This window comes from Ciconia boyciana, chromosome 6 (assembly GCF_034638445.1).
Source record: "Ciconia boyciana chromosome 6, ASM3463844v1, whole genome shotgun sequence".
Lineage (NCBI taxonomy): Eukaryota > Metazoa > Chordata > Aves > Ciconiiformes > Ciconiidae > Ciconia > Ciconia boyciana.
This window is the reverse complement of record NC_132939.1, coordinates 55,586,706-55,611,286: the sequence shown is the minus strand read 5'-3', so window position 1 is coordinate 55,611,286 and position 24,581 is coordinate 55,586,706. Positions and strand designations below refer to the sequence as shown.

Here is a 24,581-nt window from a genome sequence, read left to right as displayed (position 1 = left end):
CTCTTTAACAGGTAATGCATATCTTGTAACTAATAAGCGTTTTTTTTCTTACACAATCCTGTAATTACAAAACCCTGTGTAAGAAGATCTGGTTTCTGCAGAAGGCACATGCAAACCGGATTAGAGAGGGATTTATTGCTAAGGCTGCAAGCTCTGTCCTTAGATGCAGGCACGGACAGGGCCTTGATGGGATTCTTGGTGCCAGCTCAGGAGAGATTTTCCTTGGTACAGTTCTGCAATTTCACGTTCCCACACTTGATTGTTTTCTATGCACTTTGTTAGCATTGACTGACTCCTGGAAAAATCCTGCCAAAGGTTTCTAGACAAGCAAAGGAGAATATGGCCACATCCAAACATTTGCTAGCAAAATTAAGGCAAGGAAAATGTCACTGGGGCTGAGAAACACACTTGCCATGTAACCCATTAGGATGTCCTGAGCTATTAACAGCTCATTTTCTCAAGGAAACAACTTTTGGTTTAACTGATTTGAGTTCGCCCAAATGAACACTAGCAGCACAATAACAATTGTTTGTAACCTGCTTCCTTCTGCTTCCTGCCAGGACCAGTTCAAGAGCAAAGAAAGCCTACCTCCTCTTTGGTGAAGGTTTAGGACACCAGATCGGTTTTGGAATCTCATTTGCTTAAATCAGATGACCTTGCTTCATATGTAAGAGGCAAGAAGTGTTAGAAGACGCAGAGGATTAGCTTAATTTATGATCTGGTGAACAGGTTGGGCCACTCAGCTCAGCCTTTTACCACAGCAGCAGCACCAAGGGCATCCTCAGAATAAAATGCAAATAGTTATGATAATGGTTTCCAGTTTGGCAAGCATTCATACTACAATCCTATAATAATAGAATAACAATCATAGATAATAGTTTACATGCATTCATCTCATTGTAAGCCCTCAGCAGTGCAATACAGCCAAAATGAGTCCAGAAGCATCTCACTGGATGAGCAGCCAGCCAGAACGCCTGCCCAGCACAACACACTAGAACACAATAGCAGGAATGGGACTACGCGGTATTTTGGAGGTGGTAGCTCCATACAACCAACCTTGATCTGTAGAAGCCCTGCAGGTGACAACGCTCATGCACAGCCCTGACACCCGCCTTGTTCTTATCCCAGCAGACCAAGCTCAAGGCAGCTTTGGTTCTTTCTTCACCAAAGATGGCAAGGGCAGCTCCCCATCTTTGCTCTTGGCTGTCCTTCTCAGCAACTTCAGCCAGCCTTCCCAAGCCATGTTCCTGAGCACTATTACCTCTTCAGTCTCGTTTTACTGCAGTGTGATCAGGGCAGCACAAGCATCAGCACCAGTGTTTTGTCCCCATCATTCCCCTCGCCTCCTGTGACAAGCTGCTCCTCCTGGGGGGGAAAAAGTCACCCTTTCCCCCACAGAACCCTTTGCGTCCTCCTGATCAGGGACCCCTCATGGACCTTTCCAGCTAGCACCAGCCGCCCAGTATCAGCTCAGCACATCCACTGATTGTCACCCTAGACTCCAATATTATCAGTTGCCTTCTCTCATTGCCAAAGAGCATGAGAAAAGCAGGTGCAAATCTCTCATGAATGAGAGGCATGATTTTTTCTCAAAAAACCCAGCTCATTTGCAGCAGCATCCCTTTTGGATTGGAAGCACATGCTCCCTTTTGCCTCTAGTCTGAGGGACAACAAAAGTTGATGAGCAGAGTGCAGGATACTGCCCATCTTCTAAAATGGTCAACCTAACTGAGAACTAGTTTCTGGGGGAAAATACTCTGAGTCAACTCCCAAAATAAGCCTCTTTGTGAGCATCTGAAGTTTTACTATTTAAGTAGACTGTGATTTTTTTATTGCAGTTGGATTAACATGAGCGTGTATATAGATGTAATACGTAGAACAACTGCTCATACACACAGAGCTTGGAAAGATATGGCTTGTATGGGAACGCAGGCAGAAGTCACATTTTATAGTCCCACTCTTGTGGCTTTGTCACACACGCTGTACGGTATCACTGTTGCTTTTACTTGCTCATTCACAACACATTCCAATTGGGCAAAGGATTGATATAAACACTACTATGTATGTTATGCAAAATTTTAACCAAGTAATTAAAAACTAAAAAGTCTAAGGGGAAGGAAATAGAGAAAGTAGAAAAACTTTCACAGTTTTGGTAAAAGCAAGAACTCATGCTGGGAGAAAAAATTTGCTGCTTAGAGGAAAAAGACGACCTGACAATGCTTAAGTTACCTTTATGTTAAACTAGTAGCAGATAGTACTGAAAAATATTCAGCTTTCACAGAAGAATAAAGCTCTATGAAACAGCAGATTTAGGGGTTTGTTTTTTAACAGATTGATTTAGTAGCCAGACTAAAAGTTAACCAATGAAGCAGAAAATAATTTCATTCTCATTACCTTATTCTTTGTTTACTGCGTACATCCATTTCAATAGGTCTTTTGAAACGAATAACCAAAGACTTTTGAAATTCACTTATTTTTCTAAACATTTTACATTCCGAATGGCAAAAGCTACTTGTGAAAGATTAGCCATAAGAAAGCTGAATTAATTAGAATTCAAAGAGAGGCAGCACTAAAATGCTCAGAACTAACCTTCATCTATACCTAAAGCTTTGCATTTCATGAATGCGATGTGGTATATGAACAAAAAAGTCTTGCACTTGTATCTCCATGCCTAACAGTCACAAGTGACTGCCTCCGAGCGTAACTTATTCATACTCAGTGGTAATTCAGTCACCTCTACTGGTACTGGGCAGCTGTCCCAAACAAGTGAATACATAGAGCATGTACACACTGTATTTAATCCTGGTGATACTGATTGCATTAAAACTATACAGTAAGCTTACTGTAACCAGTTTGGCAAATTCTGTGAAGAATGTACCAGTATAGTTTCTCCACTGGACAGATTGCTCAAGTGGACAGGAGAGATTTAGAACTGGAACTTCCATCAAATCTCTCTTGTCTACAAGTTCCAGTCCTGACTTCCTCTTCCACTGACCATTCATAATTTTTCCTTTCTCTAAAACACATTTTCTATTCTATGCAGTGGGAAACATTTTAGGTTTCAAATCAAGATTAGTAACAATTTCATTAGTCATTTAAAATAAAGAGGAACTATTGTAGACAATCAACATAAAATACAGTTTATTTCCAATCATTTGCCTAATTCACATGCAAACTGGTTTATATTAATAAAAGTAAACTGCATTTAGAAACAGCTTGGTTAGCCTTTAACCTTAGCAGTATTGCTGTACAGCTGAAGCTACACTGATTAATATAATTTAACTTAGGGAAATGTGTTTAGATAGGTATTGAAGTCTTCAGGGACTTTCCACAAAGAAATATTTATCTATTCAGTAGCCTCTCTACTGCACTCATGTACATGAAACATTTCATCTGTTAATCCCATGTTTGAAGACCATATTCTTCAAAGCACAGCAGTCAGAACATACTTGGAAATACAACAAATATAAAAAGATAACTTAGTAACGGGCAAATAATACAAGATTACAGTAGTAACTGAAGTATTCTCCCGTACTATTTCAAGCTAGAATACTGAAGCCTTAAACAATTCCCACATTTTAGCACCGACACAGAACTGCAATACAAAGTATATAAGCAGGGGGGAAAAGCTGCTTTGCAAGAGGTAGAAAAGGTTTTATAAAATCTTTAGGCACAATTCTTTGCAATCTTTTAAAAGCCATCAGAATGTTACAAAGTAATAATGACAATTATACATGTATTTGTACAAGTCTGTTTATTTTTACCCTTTGGAATAAAAGTATATTTCATGCACTCTCATATAATCTTTTTTCCTTCTATATTGTTTGAAGACTATTTTTCTCCTACATCATATGCAATTACAGAAGTTTTACAGGCTCTCAAGAAGTCTTATCACCAGGAGTTATACAGCAAAACTGATGCACTATTACTTAACACTTTTTCAAGAGGAGCAAGGGAATACAAACACTGTTTGCATGGGTTTGTGTATCAAAGAACAGAGAAACACACACTCAAAACCCATAAAAATATTATTAATCCTTTTGGTTTACTCCCTCCTCAATCAAGAAGTCAATGCTTTTAGAAGTGAACTTTTTTTTTTTAAACACAATCTCCACAAATGTGTGCTTTACAGTGCAGTGGTTATACTCAAATTTTCACAATATCGATAAATCAAAATACCAAGATCACTACATTTACCATGAGCTAACAGACATTCACAGATAAATCTTAGTGTCAGTTCAAAAAGATGCCGTCTTTGAGCAAAAGTACATAAGGCTTTATTGGTAACAAGTTCTTATCAAAGATTTGCTTTATTCCTGTCACAGCATCTTTTTTTGCTCATTTTACTTTTTGTCTTGGTCTTTTTCTGCATCCAGAAGTGCTGAACGGATTCCTAGCTTCTTCAGCTCTTCTACGAGATCCCCATTCTGATGCATCTGGAGGAGTATGTCACAGCCACCAACGAATTCACCATTGAGGTATACTTGTGGGATGGTAGGCCAGTTAGAGTAGTTTTTTATTCCTGCATAAGAAAAAAATAACAGCATTAAAGGTTTTCCCCCCCTCTCCAAATAGAATGGGTTTTTAAACAGAATACATTGCTTCAGCCTGACAGAACTATTGATATTTTCATTTCTTCCCCACTGAAGCAAAAATGTATCTATATAACAGAAGCACTATCAGAAAAACTACATTAAAGTTAGGTTTGTTTCTCATTCCAACTCAAAGATGTGGGTTGAAAGATATGGAGTCAGCTCCTATACCGACAAACAGGAGCTGGAAAAATGTAGCGTGTCTTTTCCCTCCCAGGAAACAAGCAAACGTGATTTTTCAATCAATTAATGAGAGTCTTGGAAAACACTGAGAACTGTTTACATTCAGTTATCCTTTATATTTCCCAAAGGGACTTTAAAATATTTTATGTTTTTACTGAATTCACGCAGGCATACTTACTACTGCAATTTCAATTGCAGGATACATTCGCCCCTCTAGAAGCCTTATGAATTTCAAATTGCTTTATCTTTCATTGCCAGACCTTACAGCCCATGGGAGGGGCACAAAGGCTGAAGTCTCTTAAAGTATTCACAAAACAAAACAGAGCTCAGGTCACAATTATGAAGTACAGAATTAAAGTTTAAAACTATACTTCATAGAAGACAAGTGTAAGACCATCCAAAAATATTAACTGATCAGCTGGTATAAATTGAATCCCAACTTGCACTTACAGACATCACACAAAAAAATTATACGGAAGAATCATTATATCTAATTTGCCACTTTTTAAATGACCCTTCACAGAAAGCCATTATTTCTGTAGCAGAGGAAACAGTTAAATTCTACATCTGTATGCTCTTATACCAAGTCCACCAGCACTTCCTTAGATACCAAGTTTTGAATTCAACATTTTTATACATTTTCAATATGCAATGCCTGGAATTTTTCTACCAAAGGCACAAAAGCCCATATAGCAAATCTAAGCCTACAGACAACAGAGGTGCCTTTTCAGATCATCAGAGCCCATTCACCTTGGAAGTCAACCCTCTAAACAAGCCTGTGTGAGCTTTAGCACAGGCTGTCAAAGTACTAACAGCAAATATTAGACCTGTGTAGCAAAAAATACAAGGGAATTTGCTTTGCCCTTGGAAAACATTTTAACCTCTAAAGACTGTAAAGGTAAAATCAAAATATTTGAAGTAAAAAAATAACCATATAAGCAAATTATGCTTACTTTATTGGAACTTAAAACACTTTCTTTTTTAATAAATATGCATAAGTGCATAAATATGCAATTACAATTATGATTTTAATGCATAAAAGATGAAAAAGAGCTAATAATTCCCCTTACTCAAATACCAGTGTGTTTAAAAAAAAATCCACTAAAATAACAGTAATCTAGAAAAAACTTTTTGTTGTGACAAAGTTTTCGTAACCATGAAGTACAACATCAGCTAGGAGATTTTATTTTGACTTACGATTTTGTGCATGGACAACCAATGCTTCAAAAGTCCAAAATTTAGCATATAAATTTCAGCATATAAATCAAGGCCAATGGGAACCCAAAACCATCTAACCTAACCTCCAGCATCGCCACCTGTAACTTCTCTAGTGTTTCATTAAAACCTCTCAATTGTTTAGATACAGTTTGCAGAAATTAGTAGTTTTGATGTGAACTTGGGTTTAGCAGTACTTTTCTTAAACACTCCTTGGTCTTTGAGCACTCAAGAGTGGTCTGTCCTAAAAATCTTTTAACCCAGTCGCAATGAAAAATGGAGTCCCAATGCTAAGGAACACTCAAGGATAACCCTATTCAAAGGAGCCACTGCAGATACAAAATAGGGTTTGTTTTTGTTAAGGTATTGTAATGCTAAACATTAATTGAGAACCAAGGGCTCTGCATAATAAACCTACTGCCAGTAAGCATTCCATGGTAATATTACACCAATTACTCTCTCACAGAAATATTTTCTTCAAGGACCCAATTGCACATCCATACAAGCACTGATAGTACTTTCAAGGATCTATCCAACTTCAGATAAAAATACGCATACAAACAAGCTTAGCTGCTCTGTATCAGCGTTTCATGTATTGGACAAGCTGCTTTAAATGCCTGCATGCACGAGGCTCAACCAGATTACAAACTGAACACCTCCTGAAGCGGCTAACCAACTCCTAGCTTACTAGAGCAGTTACTGATACTATTTCAGTAGTGTTAAAGCTGGTTAGCCCGGTCTACACTTGCTGCACTTGGGATGTGCTTTTGGGATGAATCCTCGGGCAGTACAGACACTCCAAGGGATCTCCTTCCCCCTCCCTGAAGCCAGACTTCCCACTGGCTTCAGAAGCTGCAGCTTCTGCTTTGAACCACTGTTTGCTCTGTAAAACCATACTCCACAGATCAGGTTTACAGTTTGACAGCTGAGCTAACACACTTTAAAATGACTGTGAAACCAGCATCGGTGCAAAGTGCTACTAAAAAGGGTACCTAGTGCACTCCCACCCCACTTCCCCAACCTCAGTTACCAATTCTCAGCCTCTCCCTTGCCAGCATTAGCACTAATGAATGATGGGCCACATCAAGGAGATGACAAGCAACCACTCTCACTCCTACCACACCTTCTTCAGAAAAGCAACACATTTTCATGGAGATCGTTAGTACTGGTGCAAGCAGGATTGAGGGAAGGCTAGCCCGAGGCTGGGAGGAAGGATCAAGACCACCCTCTTGGCAGCATCCCATGCTTAGGTAATGTAAAGCAACAATTAAAATCATCTGAGGGTGAACTACCACAACAGTTCAAACCAGTTTAAACCACCGCTTTTCCAGTATGTCATCCCAAGCTTCTCTGCCACCTTAGTGACCTGAACCAGCCTAATGCTGTCCCTCAGCTGAGAGCAGGATCACTTCTGGAAGAGCCAACTTAGAGAAACTTGAATTGCCATGGAGTCCAAGAGAGTGCCAAGGTCTCTTAAACCAGCTTTAATAATGAAGGATGTGTGTCAGGGAAGCATATCCTCAGCTCAAGTTCAGATAAATCACATGAAGTACCAATAACTATTTAGTTGCACATATCTGAGTGTGCTTTTAGGTGAAGAGGCAAGCAGGGGAGTTGTTTTGGTTTTACACCTTGCCATATTTTAGCACAAGGCAAGTTTCAGCAGTTGAACTGTAACAACCTGAAAATAAGGTGTTTCAATAGGTACAGGGAAAAAATCAACCAGCACTTCAAACATGCCTGAACCTGTTTGCAACAGCCTGTTTTGCAACAGCCTGTCTGCAACAGCCTGCTCTTACTACAAATGGTATAAGCATACATATATGCAAGCATTAAATTATGTTCAGCTGACTACGAAGCTGGTGACCAGCTCACATACACTAATCTCCTTGCAGATCAATCTTTAGTTGACAGATGTTTTCATAGCTAAAGGCTCAGCATCCCCTTGCTAACCCCACATGCATACAGTGCAAATTATGTTCACAGAGAGGGCTTAGGAAAGCGTCACATGCTGCATATCTATAACTTTTCAGCACCTGAGGCCAGCTCTGGGAGGAGACTAAGAGGGCGTTCAGGCAGCCACTGCTGAATCACATTTGGCAACTTACAGAGCTACAGCTTCCAGCAGCCCTACCCTCTCCTCTGTCAGAGACTGCCATCCACAGAAGCAGGCATACACGGGCTCTTTAGGGTGCAGCAGGTAATACAGTTGAAGCAATATGACAGTCTGCTGGCCTTGAAAGCAGCAGTGTTGTTCCCCAACTCTTCACTTCAAGGCTCCATGCCTGGTGCTGGCTCTGGCACTCACCTCACAGTACAACAAGCTAGTTCAACTTGCACGCCCAGTGATCCAGTTAATAAACTGAGCTGGCTCTCCATGCAGTCCGACAAGTGCCAAAGCTGGTTCATGAAAGGGAACAGAACAACTTCTTTAAGCACCTGAGAACCAGCAGGATATTGTGCAAGTGTATGCTCCATTACTGCATTCAGTGCGGCTTAGCCAAACAGTCCGGATCAAACCACTAATTTCAATTTAAAGCTCAGGTAGCCAGGAGGACAATAACCTCTCGGATCACCTAGCACAAGCCATTTACTATGCGCAGAAGGGAGATGTTCCTGTTACATAGGAAGAAAATACTATATATTCACATGGTCAAGGCCCAGAGATTCTAAATGACAAAAGCATTGCCCATTCAAGGACTCGCAAAAGCCCTCTCAACCAAAAGTGAAATGCTGATAGTTTGATTTCAAGGTTTTGTTTCCTCCTTTTTAGTTTATGAGTTTGTTCTAGTAAACCGTAAGTTTAATAAATTTAGATATGTAAATAAAGTTTAGAAAACTACCACAATTTGCTCACCCGCCAAAGGCAGTAGAAGGTTTACCTGAACAAAACCAACATTCATTAACAAAAAACGTCATCACGCCCAAATGCCAGTGTTTAAGCTTTTATACTATACCAACTATTATACCTGTGAACTGAAAAGCAAGGAAGGATTGGAAAAATCAGCCTTTTGGCTAAAAGCTAATGAAAAACTTAATTAGTCAGATGACACCAAAAACACAGGAGAAGGAAGTCACCTGATACGTGCCAGCATGTGGATTTAAAGCACATTTTAGTGTATTCTGGACAAGAACTGTTAATGCCATGCACCTGCAAGACTAATTACTACATACTTTTATTTTTTGTTTTAAAACTTTCTCAAATAACCACATAAAACCTTAACAGTCAGTTATGCACACTGAAGAAGGAAAGAAGGAAGAAAAGCATTATGAGAACAGAATACTAGCCTTCTTCAATTAGCAAAAAACCTTACATAGAATAGCTCCTACCACTCAGGGAGTAACGGTGAAACTATTACTAAATATTTCTTGTGCAAATGATTAGCATAGTTTTGTACTTTATCAAAAGAACCCCAGCAGGCAGTGCCAGCAGGGAATACAGCGGTGTAAGCCCAAGCCATTCATGAAGTTTCACCATACTGTTCACAGGGAACAAAAACATCTGACTGGATAGTGAAGCATTTTAGGGGTCTTCTAGTGGAGCTTTGTATCTCTTCACTAGGCGAGGGAGTGTGGCACGAGAAGCCCGATCTCCACGAGTCACCCCGTGAGCATAACTGTGTTCTGCAGATAACTAAGACGCCCTTGGACGCAGAAAGGGCTACCGAAACCAAGCGCGGACGTCCAGGCAAAGCAACCTCAATGGCGCATCTCTGTGACACGCTTCAAATTCCACAAACCCCCAAGCCCCGGGACGTCGGCCTGCTTACGAAACACCACCACAAACCCCAGGAAAGCGAGCAAAGCAAGTTACACCCGTGAGAAGCCAGCAGGGCCCGGCGGTGCCCTGCCACACGGTGCCCGGCGGGGTGCTCCAGCACCCCCGGGCCGGCCAGAGGCCGCAGGGCAGCCCCGACTCCCAGCGCAGCTGCACACCCCGCGGCCTCCCGAGGGCCCTTCCACGGGGAAACCGGTACTCGGGGGCTCTGGCGCTGCCCCGTCAGAGCGGCGTTTCGCGAAGAGAAGCGCGGGACAGGCTCAGGCTACGTGCAAGCGCCGGCAGCGGGGCAGGCGGCGCCCAAAGGTGACCCCCGGCAGCCGCCGCGCCCGGCCCCGGCCCCGGCCCGCCGCTGACCTTGGCGGAGGTCGGGGTCCTGCAGGACGTCGTGGGCGCGGTAGTCCTCCACGCCGTGCAGGCGCAGGATCTGCACGACGGCGTTGCTGAAGCCGCAGAGGGGCTGCGCCGGGCTGCCCTTCATGAACACCACCACCGGGTGCGCCCGCACCAGCCGCTCCACCGCCTCCCGCGACCCCGAGCCCGAGCTGCTGCCGCCCTCGGCCCCGCCGCCCTCGGCCCCCCCGGCGGCCGCCTGGCTCAGCGGCCGCCCGGCCCGGCCCCGCGCGGCGGCGGCGCCCCACCGCCAGGCCGCGCGCACGACGCCGCTCATGCTGCCCGCCGCCGCCCGCGCCCACTGCCGGCCCCGCCGCGCTCCGCCGGCCCCAGCCAGCGCCGAGAGCCTATTGGCGGAGAGCGGGAAAGGCCGCGGGGGAGCGTCTCCTCCGCATAGGCGCAGCTCCCCGCCAATCAGCGCCGGCAGCCAGTGGCCTGGCGATACAGAGAGCCTTGTCCCACCCAGCAACCCCGAGGGTACCTCGTCTTCCTATTTGTAGAGGGAACGGCGCCGCTGCATTTGTATTGGGAGAAGCACCTGTCAATCCGACATGATTTGGTGAATCCCCACCCACTCCGCGGACGCGATTGGTCAGGCCTCCCCGGTGCGTTGTTTTGCTCGGGAAGCCCCGGGGGCGCGTGATTAGCGTGTAGCTCCTTCCGCTTCCGGGTAGCGGCCGCGTTCCTGGCGGCGGGGCCCGGCGCGCCTCAGCCGCCTTCTGCTCGCCCGGCGGCGGGGATGGATGTGCCGCTCCCCCCTCTACCTCCTCTCCCCACCGCTGGCTCCGCGGGGCGGCCGGGGCGCAGGCCGAGCGGCGCGGCGGGGAGGCCCGTCGGGCGGCCGCCGCCGTGCTCAGGCGCTCCCTTCGGGCTTGGCGTGTGAGCAGGGCTCGGGGGCTTCACGGGCTGAGCGGAGCCGTGAGGGTGGTGAGCCGGGGGATATGCCGAGGGATGTGCGGACGCCGCCTGCCCCGGGGTGGGGTTTGGGTTTCGTCCTGCCGGCCCTCTGGTGGTGCAGGCTGCGGTAGACCTCCCTGGGGCGGGGGGGGCGAGCCGGGAGTCAAAGCAGTGTTAACGGCTGAATGAAGTCCAGGGAGAACGGGGCTGCGGAGGGACAGGCGGGTCCGGTGTGTCGGCTGCCTGCGCTGAGGGAAACTGCTGGGCCGTGAAGCGTGTACAAACGTGTGCGCGTCGCAGCGGTGGAAGCGTGTCCTCGGAAGAGCAGCGCCCTTGAGCCCGCACCGTAGGCAGGCGGAGGAGGCAGCGGAGGCTTTATGCGGGCAGCTGACTGTGCTGGATGGGTCTGTCTCCTTGGTAGCTTTGGCTGTGTCTAGTGGCCTGCCTGGCTGCATTCACTTGTTCGGTTTTGGTTGGTTTTTAACGGGATGAAGCTGGCGGTTTATATCACTGAGAGACTAGCAGTTCTTTGCATGCTTTGCTTTAGCACTAGGAGAGGAGACCTGAGTAGCTGGTAGGTGTGTGCGGCTTGGTCTGTCGCTGGAACAGCTGGCGGGGTGGCAGCAAGATGGAGAGGTGGGAGCAAGATTGGGCTGGCTGGCTTCGTGGGCAAAAGGGTTGGTTCAGTTGGTGCTGGACGACATGCAGAACTGCCCTGCATCAGCTAGAGAAGCGCTGAATTTGGAACATGTCCTGGAAACGGCCATGTGTGCAGCCAGCTTCACTTGAGCTCCTGGACAGATGCCGGATTCTTTCCAAGAACTTGGAGCAGAGCGTGGAGGTTTCCTACAGCAGCCAGATCCATCCTGTAAGTAGAAGAAAGTGCTAAAAAGTTTTGCTCTGTACTAAACCACAATCTCTCGCAAATAACAAATCAAAGTGTATTTCTGGGTATCAACGTACATTGCAGCTCTGGCATCTGGGCCTTTGGAATATTAATGGCCATTTGTATTACTTGCATTTTAAGGAAAAGAATTTTTTTCCACCCAGTTCTGCTCGTCTGAGAGCTTTACAAACAAGACCAGCTTGTCTTCAGCATTCAGAAGAGTGTTTGCTTGTTCTTGTTTTTTTGTGGAATCCAGTTGATGCTTGAGTAACCACTCATTTTTCATTTGCTATGAAACCATGGTCAGGCATCACTTCCATTGCTTTTTATTTAAATTTAATTAGAAGGGAGCTGTGGCAAACTTGCAGTTTGTCGTCCCATGTGAACAGCTTATGAATAAAAAAAAGTGTTGCTGCAGTATTTGAAAGTATATATATTTATGAAGAAATACTTTCTATTATGAATCTAAAGGCAAAGCTCACGTATTGTTAATGAACATTGTGGATTTTGTGTGTTGGTGTGTTTTGTTTTCAACAGAACATCGGAAGCCAGGCGCAGTCATGCTGATCAAGACACAGAAAAGCTATGGCTTTCTGTGGTTTATAGGTTGTGATTAACTTGGTGCAAGGTTGTGCAATATGGGAAAAAAAATATTATCCAGTTCGTGCTAGATGAAATTTCAGTAAATTCTGCAAAGCAGAAATACGCTTTTCTGTTTGTTGAACTGGTATGATAGACAGAGGCTTAACAAGTGTAAAGTGTTACAGCCCAAGTGGTCTAGTTTGTCTTTTTAATCTAGCAGGAAGACTCCTGCCACTTTAAGGTCCTGGGGAGTCAGAGGGGAATTAAGTGAAAATTGAGTAAAAAGAAAGAGATCTTTCTATTCTTAAAGATTCTTAAATGTCTTCTTTCAAAAAAAAGTTGGTCTGTGAACAGAACTTAATAGTATTTGCCTTCCTGAATTTCATTCTAGCTAGTTCTACAAGGAGGTGGTTCATTAGACACGATAAGTGAAATAAGGACATCAAACTGAAGTGTAATAAATCCTTGTGAGGATATACTCCTTCCAGAATAACATAACCACAGTTGTAGTTTAGTCCTCTGTAGTCCAAGAGATGCCCTTGGTTGTTAGTACTCTGGGCATACCAGGCTTGCAGAGAGAGCACCTGTGTGAGGAAGCCGAGGCATGCCTGTAAGAGTCGCAGCAGCAACATGCGCAATATTCCTCTAACAGTTATAATTCTGTTGCCACGGAGATAATGACTTATCCCATGTCATTATTGATCTGTCAACAGTAAGAGCAATTTTGCAGTCTGATATTGTTTAGCAAATAGAGTAACATCTGCTGAACACTGAAAAACTGCTATAAATGTTAGAAAGCTTCTCTGAATTCTGTGTACTGGGTTAAATAAAAGTACCCTTAATTTATAGTTATTCACTGTAGTTTTGTCAGACTGGCCTGTGAGATAATATTAAGCTTAACAGAATGCATTTTAATAAAATATTTAGTATGGTCAAATGCTTTTGGATTATGCAATATGCAGCACTCTATTTGTGGATAAACACTTTGCCCTGCTGATAAGACTTCGAACAATTAGTCCACTCTAGAAACAGAGAGATAATTATTTGTTACATGGTCCAGTCTTCTATCAGTCTAAGTGAAACTTCTTGTATTTTCCAGATAATGATTTAAATCATCTGTTCAGAAGAAATATTAATGGGACTCCCATAAGACTCCTGACATTTTGCTGATGTTCCTGTTAGAAGACCTATCACCTCACTTTGAAAGCAGTAATAAAAGCGCCAGTATTCAAACTGCAGGGCTTAAATGCTCACAGTTAGTCACAACTTAAGTTACTTCCAGGCATTCTGCTGCTGAACAGCATTGCTAGTTATGAATTGGTGGTTTGAGGTTTTTATACAGTGCACAAGAAGGTAGACATCTAAGAATGATACTGTCAGCAGAAAGGGGGTTTTTTTGTTTTGTTTTTAAAAAGGGGAGGGCTAAACTAGCTGGTGAGAAAGATCACAAGAAAAGTCTCATTTCAGCTTATCGGAACAGGACACCTCTTCATGTCCAAGTCAGATATCTGTGTGTCTTTCTGACTTGTGATAGTGCCTGGAAATGAAGTCCCTCATTGTGCCTTAACAAGTGAGCTCTACTTAGGCAGTTTTATTGTCTCTTGAAGCTTTTTAGTGGGATGGCTTGAGCTCCAGTTGTTCTGCATGCTGGGTAAATAATTTCAGCATACCATCAAGGCAACATCTGGCAGCACCAACATATCCTCGGTTTTGAGAGCACTAAGAATGCTTAAAATGTACCTACAGTTCTGGACTGCACAGTTAAAATTTGTGTGGGATGCCTAAATTGTGAACGCTGAAGAAACATCTGTGAAAAGTTCCTGGTTATCTTGAAGATGTGCTAGTTTGAAAAAGTTGTGCAACAAGCAGCAGAAATGTAGAAGTGCTATGCGGGTTTTATTGGCCTAGAAACTCAGGTCCCATGGGAAATCGACATTTTGGAATCTGAACTGTATCTAACTTCCTGGTTTGGATCTAACCTGGAGACCTATAAGCAAGTTTGTTTCTGAACGAGATGGGTAATTAAATAATATTTATGGATTTATAGCATAATCCCAAGAGGGTGTTTGCATTGGCTTTAAAATACAACAGTCCATTCATAAATGACAGATGAAGAATATGCATGAAATTACGTAAGTTGGTTTAACTGATGGGTGGTCTACGTGATCTAAGGCAGTTTTTTTACTTAGATCGTGTAAGGATGCCTTTGGCAGAGAGGTCATGCTAAAAATCAAAGGGAAACTGTCTGAGCCCCACATTCAACAAATAGAATGGAAGATCATGTTCGAGCTTGAATGTGGACCTTTAAATGAGATACTCTTCGGACTTCAAGCTTGCTTCTTAATGACACTGATCTCAATATACACCTTTTTGTAGTAACACTCTGCTGTGAATTGTGAAGCTGTCCTGGAGCAAGGACCATATAGTATGGCCTTTGTAATAGAGGAGTAGACTTATTCTTTGGGATAAGCAAGCTTCTTGCAACTATTCTGCCTGACCGCGGAGCCTGTTAGACCCTTGTTCCTTATTTGCAGAGGGTAGTGGTGCTTGAGTCTTTCAGTATTAGAGACGAAGCATAATTTTATATGCATCTAACTTACATGCAGTGCTGACAAATGTTACCTCTAATGAAAAGACCTCTTGCCTCTTTTCACCCAGGAGTTACGAATGCCAGAATCTTTCATGGGCCTGAAAAAAGACTGGGCAAACGCAAGCAAGTAAAACTGATCTGCTAAATACAAAGATACTGTTACTGGATCAGGTCCTGAGCCATAGAAAGCTAGGGACTGGGATTATAACTATATACATGTCCTGTTCTTTGTTTCTTGTGCATTCACTTTTGACCAGTGTTGCAGAAACAGGGTCCTGAGTTTCTTACTTAACTTGGTGTGGTAATTCGTACAAATTGTAATTTACTTAAAATGCTGGAAATGTCTTCTGGTCTTTCATAATTGTGGGAAAACCCCAGGGCACTCTGCCTGTAAGAAAGATTCTTGCGCCCCAGTTAAGTTCCACTGGCATACTCTGGGCACAGCTATGACGACAGTAGTGCTTTTGTTGGCTTAGCTCGTTTTAAGAACGTGCAGTTGCAGTGAGGCAAGAAAAGCTAAGATTAGCGTGTATTTCGTGTCCACGAGGGGGCTCTGACAGCTCTGGTCTCAGCTGGTCTGCCCCGAGTTACACACCGCACTAAAATGGCAGGTTGTAGCTGAACGCTTGTTGCCTCAGAGTGATTACATCTGTTCTTGTTCAGCACTTCTGAATTCCTTTATCTCTTCTATATAAAGTTTAAAAAAAAAATACAGTAAGGTATTTTTCTGTCTCATTTTGAGAAATGCATCTCATGTTACGAAAACTTGCCTCGACTTTAGTAAACAGCACTGGCCATTTGATCCCCTCTGTGGCAGAAGACAGATAGTGCCAAGCATGTGTCATCACACGTGAGTTTCAACTGTATGAGCTATTTCTCCAAGTAAAAGTTCGAGTTTTGCACACATCAGTGTATTTGTAAAGTAGATGGAATTGTTATGGAGAATCTTAATTATATATTTTTAAAATCTTAGTATTTTTAAACTTGGTACTACAATATTTCAATAAAGATTTTATTTTTTTCATCACGCACCTTTTAGTCTTTCAGTTTTTTCTAGGAATGTGTGTGCATGTTTTAACACATTTTTAAGTTCTCATAATGTTCCTTGGAGAAGGAACTATAGTCTAGCCAATGCTATGACCCTAAATAGCATGAATTGCTGTTGTTTAATCTTTGCTTGACAAATCTATATTAAAGTCATTCTGGGGAGCCTGGAAGCTTTTTGTTAAAACATTAGTCTTCAGTTGTTTGTGTTATCAATGTAATTTTATATTAGATATAGTATAAACAAGCTGTCAGTACTGTAAAAATGTTCAGGGTAATTTTCAGCTATATACTGCATGCTTGTGGAAGTGCAGAAGTGATATGTTAAAGCAGGGATGAAGAAGAGCTTAAGTGAGTAACTCAACTAAAATTAATCATTACAATCAATGATATCTGTTGTAAAAAGATGTTCCTAGTCCCACCATTATATAAAGTGTTGTGCAGAATAGCATGACCGTCATCTCACTTGCTTACATCTTTTCATATGCATTGAAGCTTTCAAGTTTTTATGCCGATTGGAGTTGTTTTCACTAAAATTTCCCACAGGAGTTGCACAATGGTTTATGCTCTGCTAAAGAGAACTTGAATTTGGATGAGGCAGATGTAAAGTGTGATGCCTCTCAGAAGACAGCAGTGGTGTGGAATTTGAGGGCTTGAAACTTTACTGAGAACTGATCTTTGACAGGAATGCGCATGTAAATCTGCCCATGTTTAGCTGTGATACGAGGTTCTGCAAACTCTTATTTGTATATGTACAAACTAAATCGAGTTTAAGTTGGGGGTTTTTTCCCACTGTATGTGATACTGTCCCTGTATTTCTGAATTTTTGTGGACTGGGCTGGAGTCTGTTTCCAGTAATTAAGGAGAGGGTGTACAAAGGTCTGGGAAGCTGGGACTCAGACAGGCAAAGGGGAACTGTACTTCTCCTCTGATGTAGATAGCTATGCTGGTTGCTCCTAGAGATGGATGGGACAGTGTCTTCATTCCAAGCCTATTGCAGTCATTGTCTGTCTCCCTTCAGAGTGGGGAGATTCTCAGACCAAATGTGTAACCTCACAAGGCACACTGGGAGTATGGAGGGGAGGGAGAATTGGTCTGACTAGGAACATAGAATCATAGAATCGTTTAGGTTGGAAAAGACCTTTTAAGATCGAGTCCAACTGTTAACCTAGCATGCCCAAGTCCACCACTAAACCATGTCCCTGAGTGCCCCATCTACACATCTTTTAAATAACTATAGGGATGGTGACTCAGCCACTTCCCTGGGCAGCCTGTTCCAATGCTTCACAACCCTTTTGGTGAATAAATTTTTCCTAATACCCAATCTAAACCTCCCCTGGTGCAACTCGAGGCCGTTTCCACTTGTCCTATGGCTTGTTACTTGGGAGAAGAGACCGACCCCCACCTCTCTACAACCTCCTTTCAGGTAGTTGTGGAGAGCGATAAGGTCTCCCCTCAGCCTCCTTTTCTCCAGACTAAACAACCCCAGTTCCTTAAGCCATTTCTCATCAAACTTATGCTCTAGACCCTTCACCAGCTTCGTTAAGCTTCATTACATGGGTACGGCTGTTGCAACTAGGTCTGATGGCACAGACAGCAGAAACTGCTAAGGCGGTGCTGGATAAAATTAAGAATAGAAGAGCTCTAGGTAAAAAAAAAAAATAATAATATAAATTGGGCTCTGCCATGAACAAGATGGAGGGGGATAGGACTGAAAGGGCTAAAGTTGAGTGGCACATGCAAAATAGGCTTTCCCAAGAGCACAGAAATGAAACCTCAAAGCTTTTGGATGAGAATCTAGTGGCAGCGTCTCAGCCTTCTGTGCCACTAGTCACCTTAGTGACTACCAACTAGCTTGTGATCTTTCAGTCACTCCTTGCATAAGTTACCAGAGTCACATTCTGATCCAAGATGGTTTGTGCAAGGCTCAGTGTGAATTTGCATTGTGAAGATTTTTGTTGATTGACTTCTCAGGAAATAAGCATGGATGCAGGTTGTTAAAGGAATGCTCTTAAAATTGCAAAGTCAAGATACTCAAGAAATGTTAGATATAGGATGAAGAACTTTCAAAAGCATGTGCATGGCAGGTCAAACCAAGATGTTGTTTATGATATGACATCTTTTTCTACAGAAACCCTGCATATTCAATGCATAGGCACTGGTTTTCTTGGTGTGCCCTGAGGTTCAAACAAAGGAAGGCTGCTTGCAGGAGGACAGTATTGAAGCCTTTAACATGCCCTCCTTAGATGGATGTTATTTCAATCTCTGCTATGGCTCTTTGAGTGTTTATGGTGATGTAGTTTGAAGGCTGACTTGGAAGAGTTCTCAGCCTTTGCAGTTGTAATTAGAATCAATAGAGCAGAGAGTATGTGAAGTTGGAAAATAAGTACTGCAAAAACTGTTGTGAAAAGTTATGTGTCTTAAACTGGGTTCCTGAAATCAACGGGTGCTTTGAACTTGCTGTGTTTTAAATCCCTGCCTGCTAACCACAGATATTGATGGTGCAGATAAATTGTGAGCTCCTGTATGTTAAGCTCTTTGAAAAAGTGTCCATGAGTGTGGTAGGAATATTTTGGATCACTTGGTTTTCAGAGGAGTTTTTATCTGATGTGAAGAAAATTAGACCCAAAGTACTAACAAAAACTTTAAATGGGAGAGGAGGATTGTGTGTTGGCATACTTGCATTTGTAATACACAGACTAAAAGCTCAAGAACAGACTCAGAAGTATAGCTTGTGGAAAGTAAAAATGCAAATTTTTAAAGGGGAGGCCAGAAACTTGAGTTTTTAGATCTCTACATTTTGCCTATTAAAAACAAACAAACAACCCCCAACCACTTGTAAACCCAGAAATATCAGTATAAAGATGAAGGAAGTCTGGGGGTCTTGGGGGTTTTATATTCTAAAGTGTTTTTTCTCTCCTTTTTTGAAGTATGAAAACCTGTATCTCTTGAAAATCTGACTGTTCTAAGAACAGGTGAGCTAATTGAGAGAGCACTGCCAAATGCCCCATATGGATACTGTGATTGTCTTGATTCTGACTGTTCACACGCAGTGTTTTTAATGCTCATAACTGCATGACAAAAACATACAGGTTGGTTTGGTGGTGGTTACTAACCACTCACTTTTAGAGGGCAAGCAGTTCTTTCACAGAATAGGCAGCTTCTTCACAAATACAAGTTTATGCACCTTTCCTAAATTTGTATTAAAATAATTGCATGGAAGGTCTCTCTAATTTTAATGCTTACTTTTAAGTTAATTTCTTGCAATTCAGTGATTGAAGTTTCAGTGCTGTAGTACTCTAAGCTTTTCCTCTGAAGTTTGTAGTAGCTTTCCTCCCTTGCTGATGTCCATGGCAGCTGAGATTGCTCAGCAGCCTCCTTGGACATAGCTAGCAACTCGCACAGTAAAGAACTTGTACTGCAAAGTTCTGTGCCATTTAATTGTAGCACTTGTTGGGCTTGTACAAAGGCCTGTTTTATAATCAGCTTGACTTCATTTAAAAAAAAAAAAGGCATTTGCACCCTGTGAACAAAAGCCTGGGAAAAAGCTCTGCATTTAAGAACAATCACTTTTCTTGTGACAGTGGGGCACAGATCACTCTGAATCATCCTTGGACTCCCTTCCCCATCAGTAGCCCTTTTGCTCTTTGTCCAGAGATTTGTTCGGATCCTAGTTTTCAATTGCTGCTAGTCCTGGGAGGCACGAGGAGGCAAAGGTACATCCTAGCAGCTGCTTTCTTTCACTGTACTTTAGTTTGAGACACTCGATCGGAGGAAGCAAATCTGCTCTGTTGTGGTTTCATGCTAGACTACTGTGGTGAATGATTTAAGGTCCATGTGCTATGGAAGGAGGAAACTAAAACTAAAGACTTCTTCTAGAACTATAGTCTTTTAAACACTGGCATACAAGAGTTGTTTTGTGTAGCATGTGTTTCCCATCCCTTAAAAGACTAGATGCAAATAAATAAATTGTTTCACGAAGCTGGCATATCTAGAAGCAAGGAGACTAGTATAAATGAAAGTGTAGCTCCAGACTACTGAGTCTCAGGGAAATCAAAATAGCAAAACTGCATTCATGGTGTGAAGGGAAGCAAGGAGAGCCACATGTAGTCACGTGTGATTAATTTTAGTGATAGAAAGTTTATGGAATGTTATATTTCAACAGTTGTCTTTGCTATTTTTCCAGAGGACTCCAGATAATATTTTTTTTAAACCAGCTTCTGGCATCTCCTTCTGTAACTTTAAAAAAAAAAAGTATGTGGAGAAGAACAAGGAAAAAACACAATCCACACTTCAAAAGCAGAAGTCAATGTACCCCTTCCCTCACATGCTTTCCGGTGCAGCTAGATTGTTGCTGCTCCAGAACATCTAGTCGTTTTTTCTAGGCACATTCAGACTCCCTAGCAAACCATGTGTCTGTCTGCAGTTGGAGGTCTCTGGGTGCTACTGTAATACAGCCATTAAACTTTTTTTGGTCCACAGAGAGTTTGCAGCATAAATCAATAATTGCATAAAATCTGAGACTTCTTCAGCTGCTGTCTTAAAAAAGATATGAAAATGCTGCTTATATATAGGATTATTCATAAACCAAATTAATTTTCATACATTTATTTTAAAAAAGTGGATGAGTATTGATTTTTTTTCCCCCTGTTTAAATAGAGTATAAAACACATGCAAAATGGAGAATATCTCTCATTTCAAAATGTGGGGAGATATTTGGACTTGTCTTTATTCCTATACCAGTTTACTATGGATGTCAAGTCTGTGTTCTTTAATTCACTTTTAATATTAATTAATCAAATTCTTGTAGATGAAGAACATGAAGATTTACAGGTGAGAAATGGTTTCTGGTTTTAATATGCCAGCTATAATTAATTCAATTTTTAGACTACCTTTCTCGTCATTTGTAGGCTTGCATAGGATTCATAAGTGGTGTGTGCTCCATAAGTGCAGTGCCCCAAACCACACAATCCTCAGCAATCCCACTGTTTTATCTCATCTGAAGGGAGACATGTTGTATGAGCAAGCATCTCTATTTACAACTGGAGAAACAATTCCGCCCCCCCCCCCCCCCAAAGATACTTTTACACTCTCCTCCAGTTTGCAGCCTCCTTCTATTTCCATGTTAACTTATCTTCCTAACTTAAATAGGTCACTGAGGACTGTAAAGACACTTGGGAAGAGAGAGCTATGCAGAACAGTGTACTTTAAAATACATTGTGAAGAAGGTAGCTGAAAGCAGGGGAGATTTCTCAAAGAAACTAAATAAATTCAATATTTTGTTGTAGTTATGGTTTCCTACTTGTCTGCATGTTGCATTTCCTGCATAGCTGCTAACCTTGCTGATGCCTAAATGTCACAGACAACTTGCATTCAAAAAAGCCTCAAGTTGGCCTGGGGATGGGGGGCACAGGAGAGCAAACTGTGGGACTTCACAGCCCGTGAAGTGCTCCCTGGGGGCAAGGAGAGTCATGTCTCGGGGTTCTGCTCCTACCCCATCTCTGCCTCTGACTTGGTCTATGTTCAGTTGTTCTCTGGTTGACACTTCTGCCTGAAGAATATTTTTTAAAACAAAATAATTGTATTGGTACTCAGATAGTCTTAGATTTTTTCCATATAGAAGCAGTGTAAAAAAAGCTTCCTTTTAATAAAGCCAATATAAGGACTTGCACTACTGCAGATGCATCAGGAAAACTGCACCAGTGTAGTTAAGTGTACAACAACCTTTTTCTCTTGTTTTTCTGTTCACTAGGTGTGAAGTGATACTGTCTCCAAAGTTTGAGTCTGCTCCCTTTATCAGCTTTCAACACCCCTAGTGTATTCTTTTGGGCACTGAGTGTTGTTTCTTATATTTAGGGAGAAAATAAAAGCTTTCTGAGTGCCTTCAGACTGTTAAAGATGTGTAGGCACCAGAGTGAGAACAAACAAGAGCAGAGCCTGCAAGAACCTACCAAGAAAATAGCTAGAAGAAATAATGATGCTCGGGAGGGTTGCTGCTTTGCTCTCAAGACAAAAATTGTTTGATATCAACAGGGAAGTTGAATGTTTTTATGAACATTTTGATAGCGCTGGAGGACTCAAGTATCATCAGTGACAACTGTTCCTTTAGAGCATATGTTCCAAATAATACGGTGTGATTCAAGCAAGTGTTGTTCACATGAAGAATGCTGAGGTCTAGTGCCTGTGATGCAAACAGTCTGTTTTGCTCATAAATAAATGGAGCAGTGCCTCAGCTGGTTTATACTGGCTTAACTCTCTTTGAATTCAGTGGACTTAATGTCAGTTTTTGTCTGCTAACCTTGCTCCCACAATCTTTTCACTGTTCGGCTTGTTTCTATCAATTGCAGAAGCTGCAGAGATCTGAGGCTTCCTTGGCAGTATCTTGCACCTAACGGAAAACATGAAACAAATTTCCTCTGTTCCTAATTGCATATGCTTACTGCAGTTCTGGGAATGATATTGGAAGTAGTAAGTCCAGATTTAAATATCTTATGTGCTGAAGGCCCCTATTCTCAGAAGGGTATATGGGTGTAAAGGACTTGGTTTACAACAACTGATCTAATGGATGTTAAATACAAATACTTTGTGTATTTAACATTGTGCAAACTCCATTTTGACTGCAGAGTCTTCTGTGATATTTGCTAACTTCCAGTTTGAGACGAAATTCTGAATTTAAAAGCTAATGAATAAGGGGCACCAAGTATCACTTTTCTTCTGTTTACATGGAAGCACACTGGCACAAAAAAAATCCAAAAATCTATTCATTTGGAATCTGTCTTGTAGAATCTGTGCTTAAATTTCAAGTGTCCTTGGAGTGTTAAAATAGCCAAGCCTGCCCATGAGTCTGAACTCAGGTGAATAGTAAATGTTTAACTATGGGAGAGTATTTGGTCCAGCAGCATCAGAACTGATGCTGTAGCACAAGGTCCCACTTCCCTGCAGAGGTGGTCAGTCTGTGTCCAGGATGTGGAGCCTAATTAAACAAAAGGTAAATTTCAAAATATGCAGCAGGGAGAATGTGAAATGCCAGGTTAAGTCCGGATGGTCTCCACATGAATACAGGGTAGGAAGTTAGCCTGGTTCACTGATGTGGTCCTTGCCCTAGTGCTCCTGAAGATACACTGTTTTGACATTAGCATTTAGAGTTTATGACTCTTCATTCCTCACTTACTGACGAGAGAGTTCTTCTGTAGCAACTCCTACCACCACCCACGGAAGCTTTCTGTCAAGCAATGTGCAACTTCTAGTAGCTATAAAACAACAAAAAAGAAAAACCTGAGGAGCCCCAATATGGAAACCTGTCATGCCAAAGACATATGTCACTGGTATGCTGCACACAAATGTTACTTTGCCAACAAATGCTGTTCCTCCCACCCCAAGACTGCCATGTGACTCATTATTTGAATAACAATGTTACATTGCTGTACCCAAGCAAACATAAAGGGAAACATCTTAATATCTTGTAATACTTGTTTGTCATCAGTTATGAATGTGAATAAATGGGTGTGTTACGCTAATAAGAGAGAGCAGCTACCCTGCAGCATTACAAGTGCTTCTCTATTGCGCTAGAGACGACATGCAGGTCCTCCTGTGGAGTAAACCATGCCAACACCATTGTTGCTTCTGCAGTATTCGGTGCTTTCCACCCAGTCTCTTGGGTATTCTGCTCATCACAGGAAATGTCTGAAAACGCTGTGTATTCACTGACAAATACTCGTGGTTTGGTTTAGAGGCTGAGCCAAGTGCTTCTAAAAATATACTCCTTTCTTCCAAGGAAAGAGAGCAAGAGCTGCTGCTCTTTCCTTGGAAGAAGCTCCTCCACCCTTCCACACTGCTTGCTGTCATTCTAACCTCTCCTTTGTTGTTTAGGTGTGGTGTGTGGGCAGCTTTATATTGTTTGGGCAATGCATTGAATGCTCATTTACTTAATGCTTGCTGTTTGCCTGTGTACATTGGTTTTTCTAACTCGGCATGTACAAAGCTGTTTGAGGTATTAAGATCAGAGCCATGACAGCCTCCGCATAGGGAAACGCAGAAGAGGAATTTAATGCAAGCAATTTTTAGATATAGCGATGCATTGTCCAACACCAGCAAGCTGTCTGAATACAAGGGGCTGTTTTTACTTTGGACTTAAAAGGTGTAGGTATACAAAGTCATTTCCTAGGGCGTGGTTTCATAAGGCATTAATCGCTGCCAGTGAGGGCTGCTCATATACTCACTGTGATGACTGAGCCAGTTTTCCCAATGCAGATTCACAGATAAGATTTTCTGTTCTCTATCACCTACCTATTCTAGACACATGCTTTTGGAGCCCAGCCCTTTTGGGTTGTATCCTGTTCCTCACACTATTCCAAAGGTCAATCAGCTCTGAATTACTATGGGGCAAGAGCAGTTACATAGGAATAGATTCACTTTTACACA

The 24,581-nt window shown here is 42.3% G+C and overlaps 2 protein-coding genes and 1 non-coding gene across 8 annotated transcripts in view; 2 read left to right on the top strand and 1 right to left on the bottom strand.

The window, feature by feature from the left end:
- Nucleotides 1-3,126: 3,126 nt before the first annotated feature.
- On the bottom strand, nt 3,127-10,474 carry GLRX5 (glutaredoxin 5). The gene is made up of 2 exons (XM_072865039.1): nt 10,126-10,474; nt 3,127-4,522 (listed from the first exon to the last, which is right to left on the bottom strand). The coding sequence occupies exons 1-2, from the start codon at nt 10,436-10,438 to the stop codon at nt 4,344-4,346; spliced, it is 492 nt and encodes a 163-aa protein (XP_072721140.1). The 5' UTR covers nt 10,439-10,474; the 3' UTR covers nt 3,127-4,343.
- A 274-nt stretch (nt 10,475-10,748) lies between these two features.
- SYNE3 (spectrin repeat containing nuclear envelope family member 3) overlaps nt 10,749-24,581 on the top strand; it is an 85,374-nt gene continuing 71,541 nt past the window's right edge. For 3 of the 6 annotated variants that reach the window (XM_072865030.1, XM_072865033.1, XM_072865028.1), the window contains exon 1: nt 10,797-11,926. In XM_072865030.1, the coding sequence (XP_072721131.1) occupies nt 11,860-11,926 (67 nt within the window). In that variant the 5' untranslated portion in view covers nt 10,797-11,859. Of the gene's footprint in view, nt 10,767-10,796; nt 11,927-24,581 lie in introns of those variants that run through there. The other 3 variants (XM_072865032.1, XM_072865031.1, XM_072865029.1) reach the window with 3 other exon arrangements.
- On the top strand, nt 13,043-13,315 carry LOC140653783 (small Cajal body-specific RNA 13). The gene has a single exon (XR_012043222.1).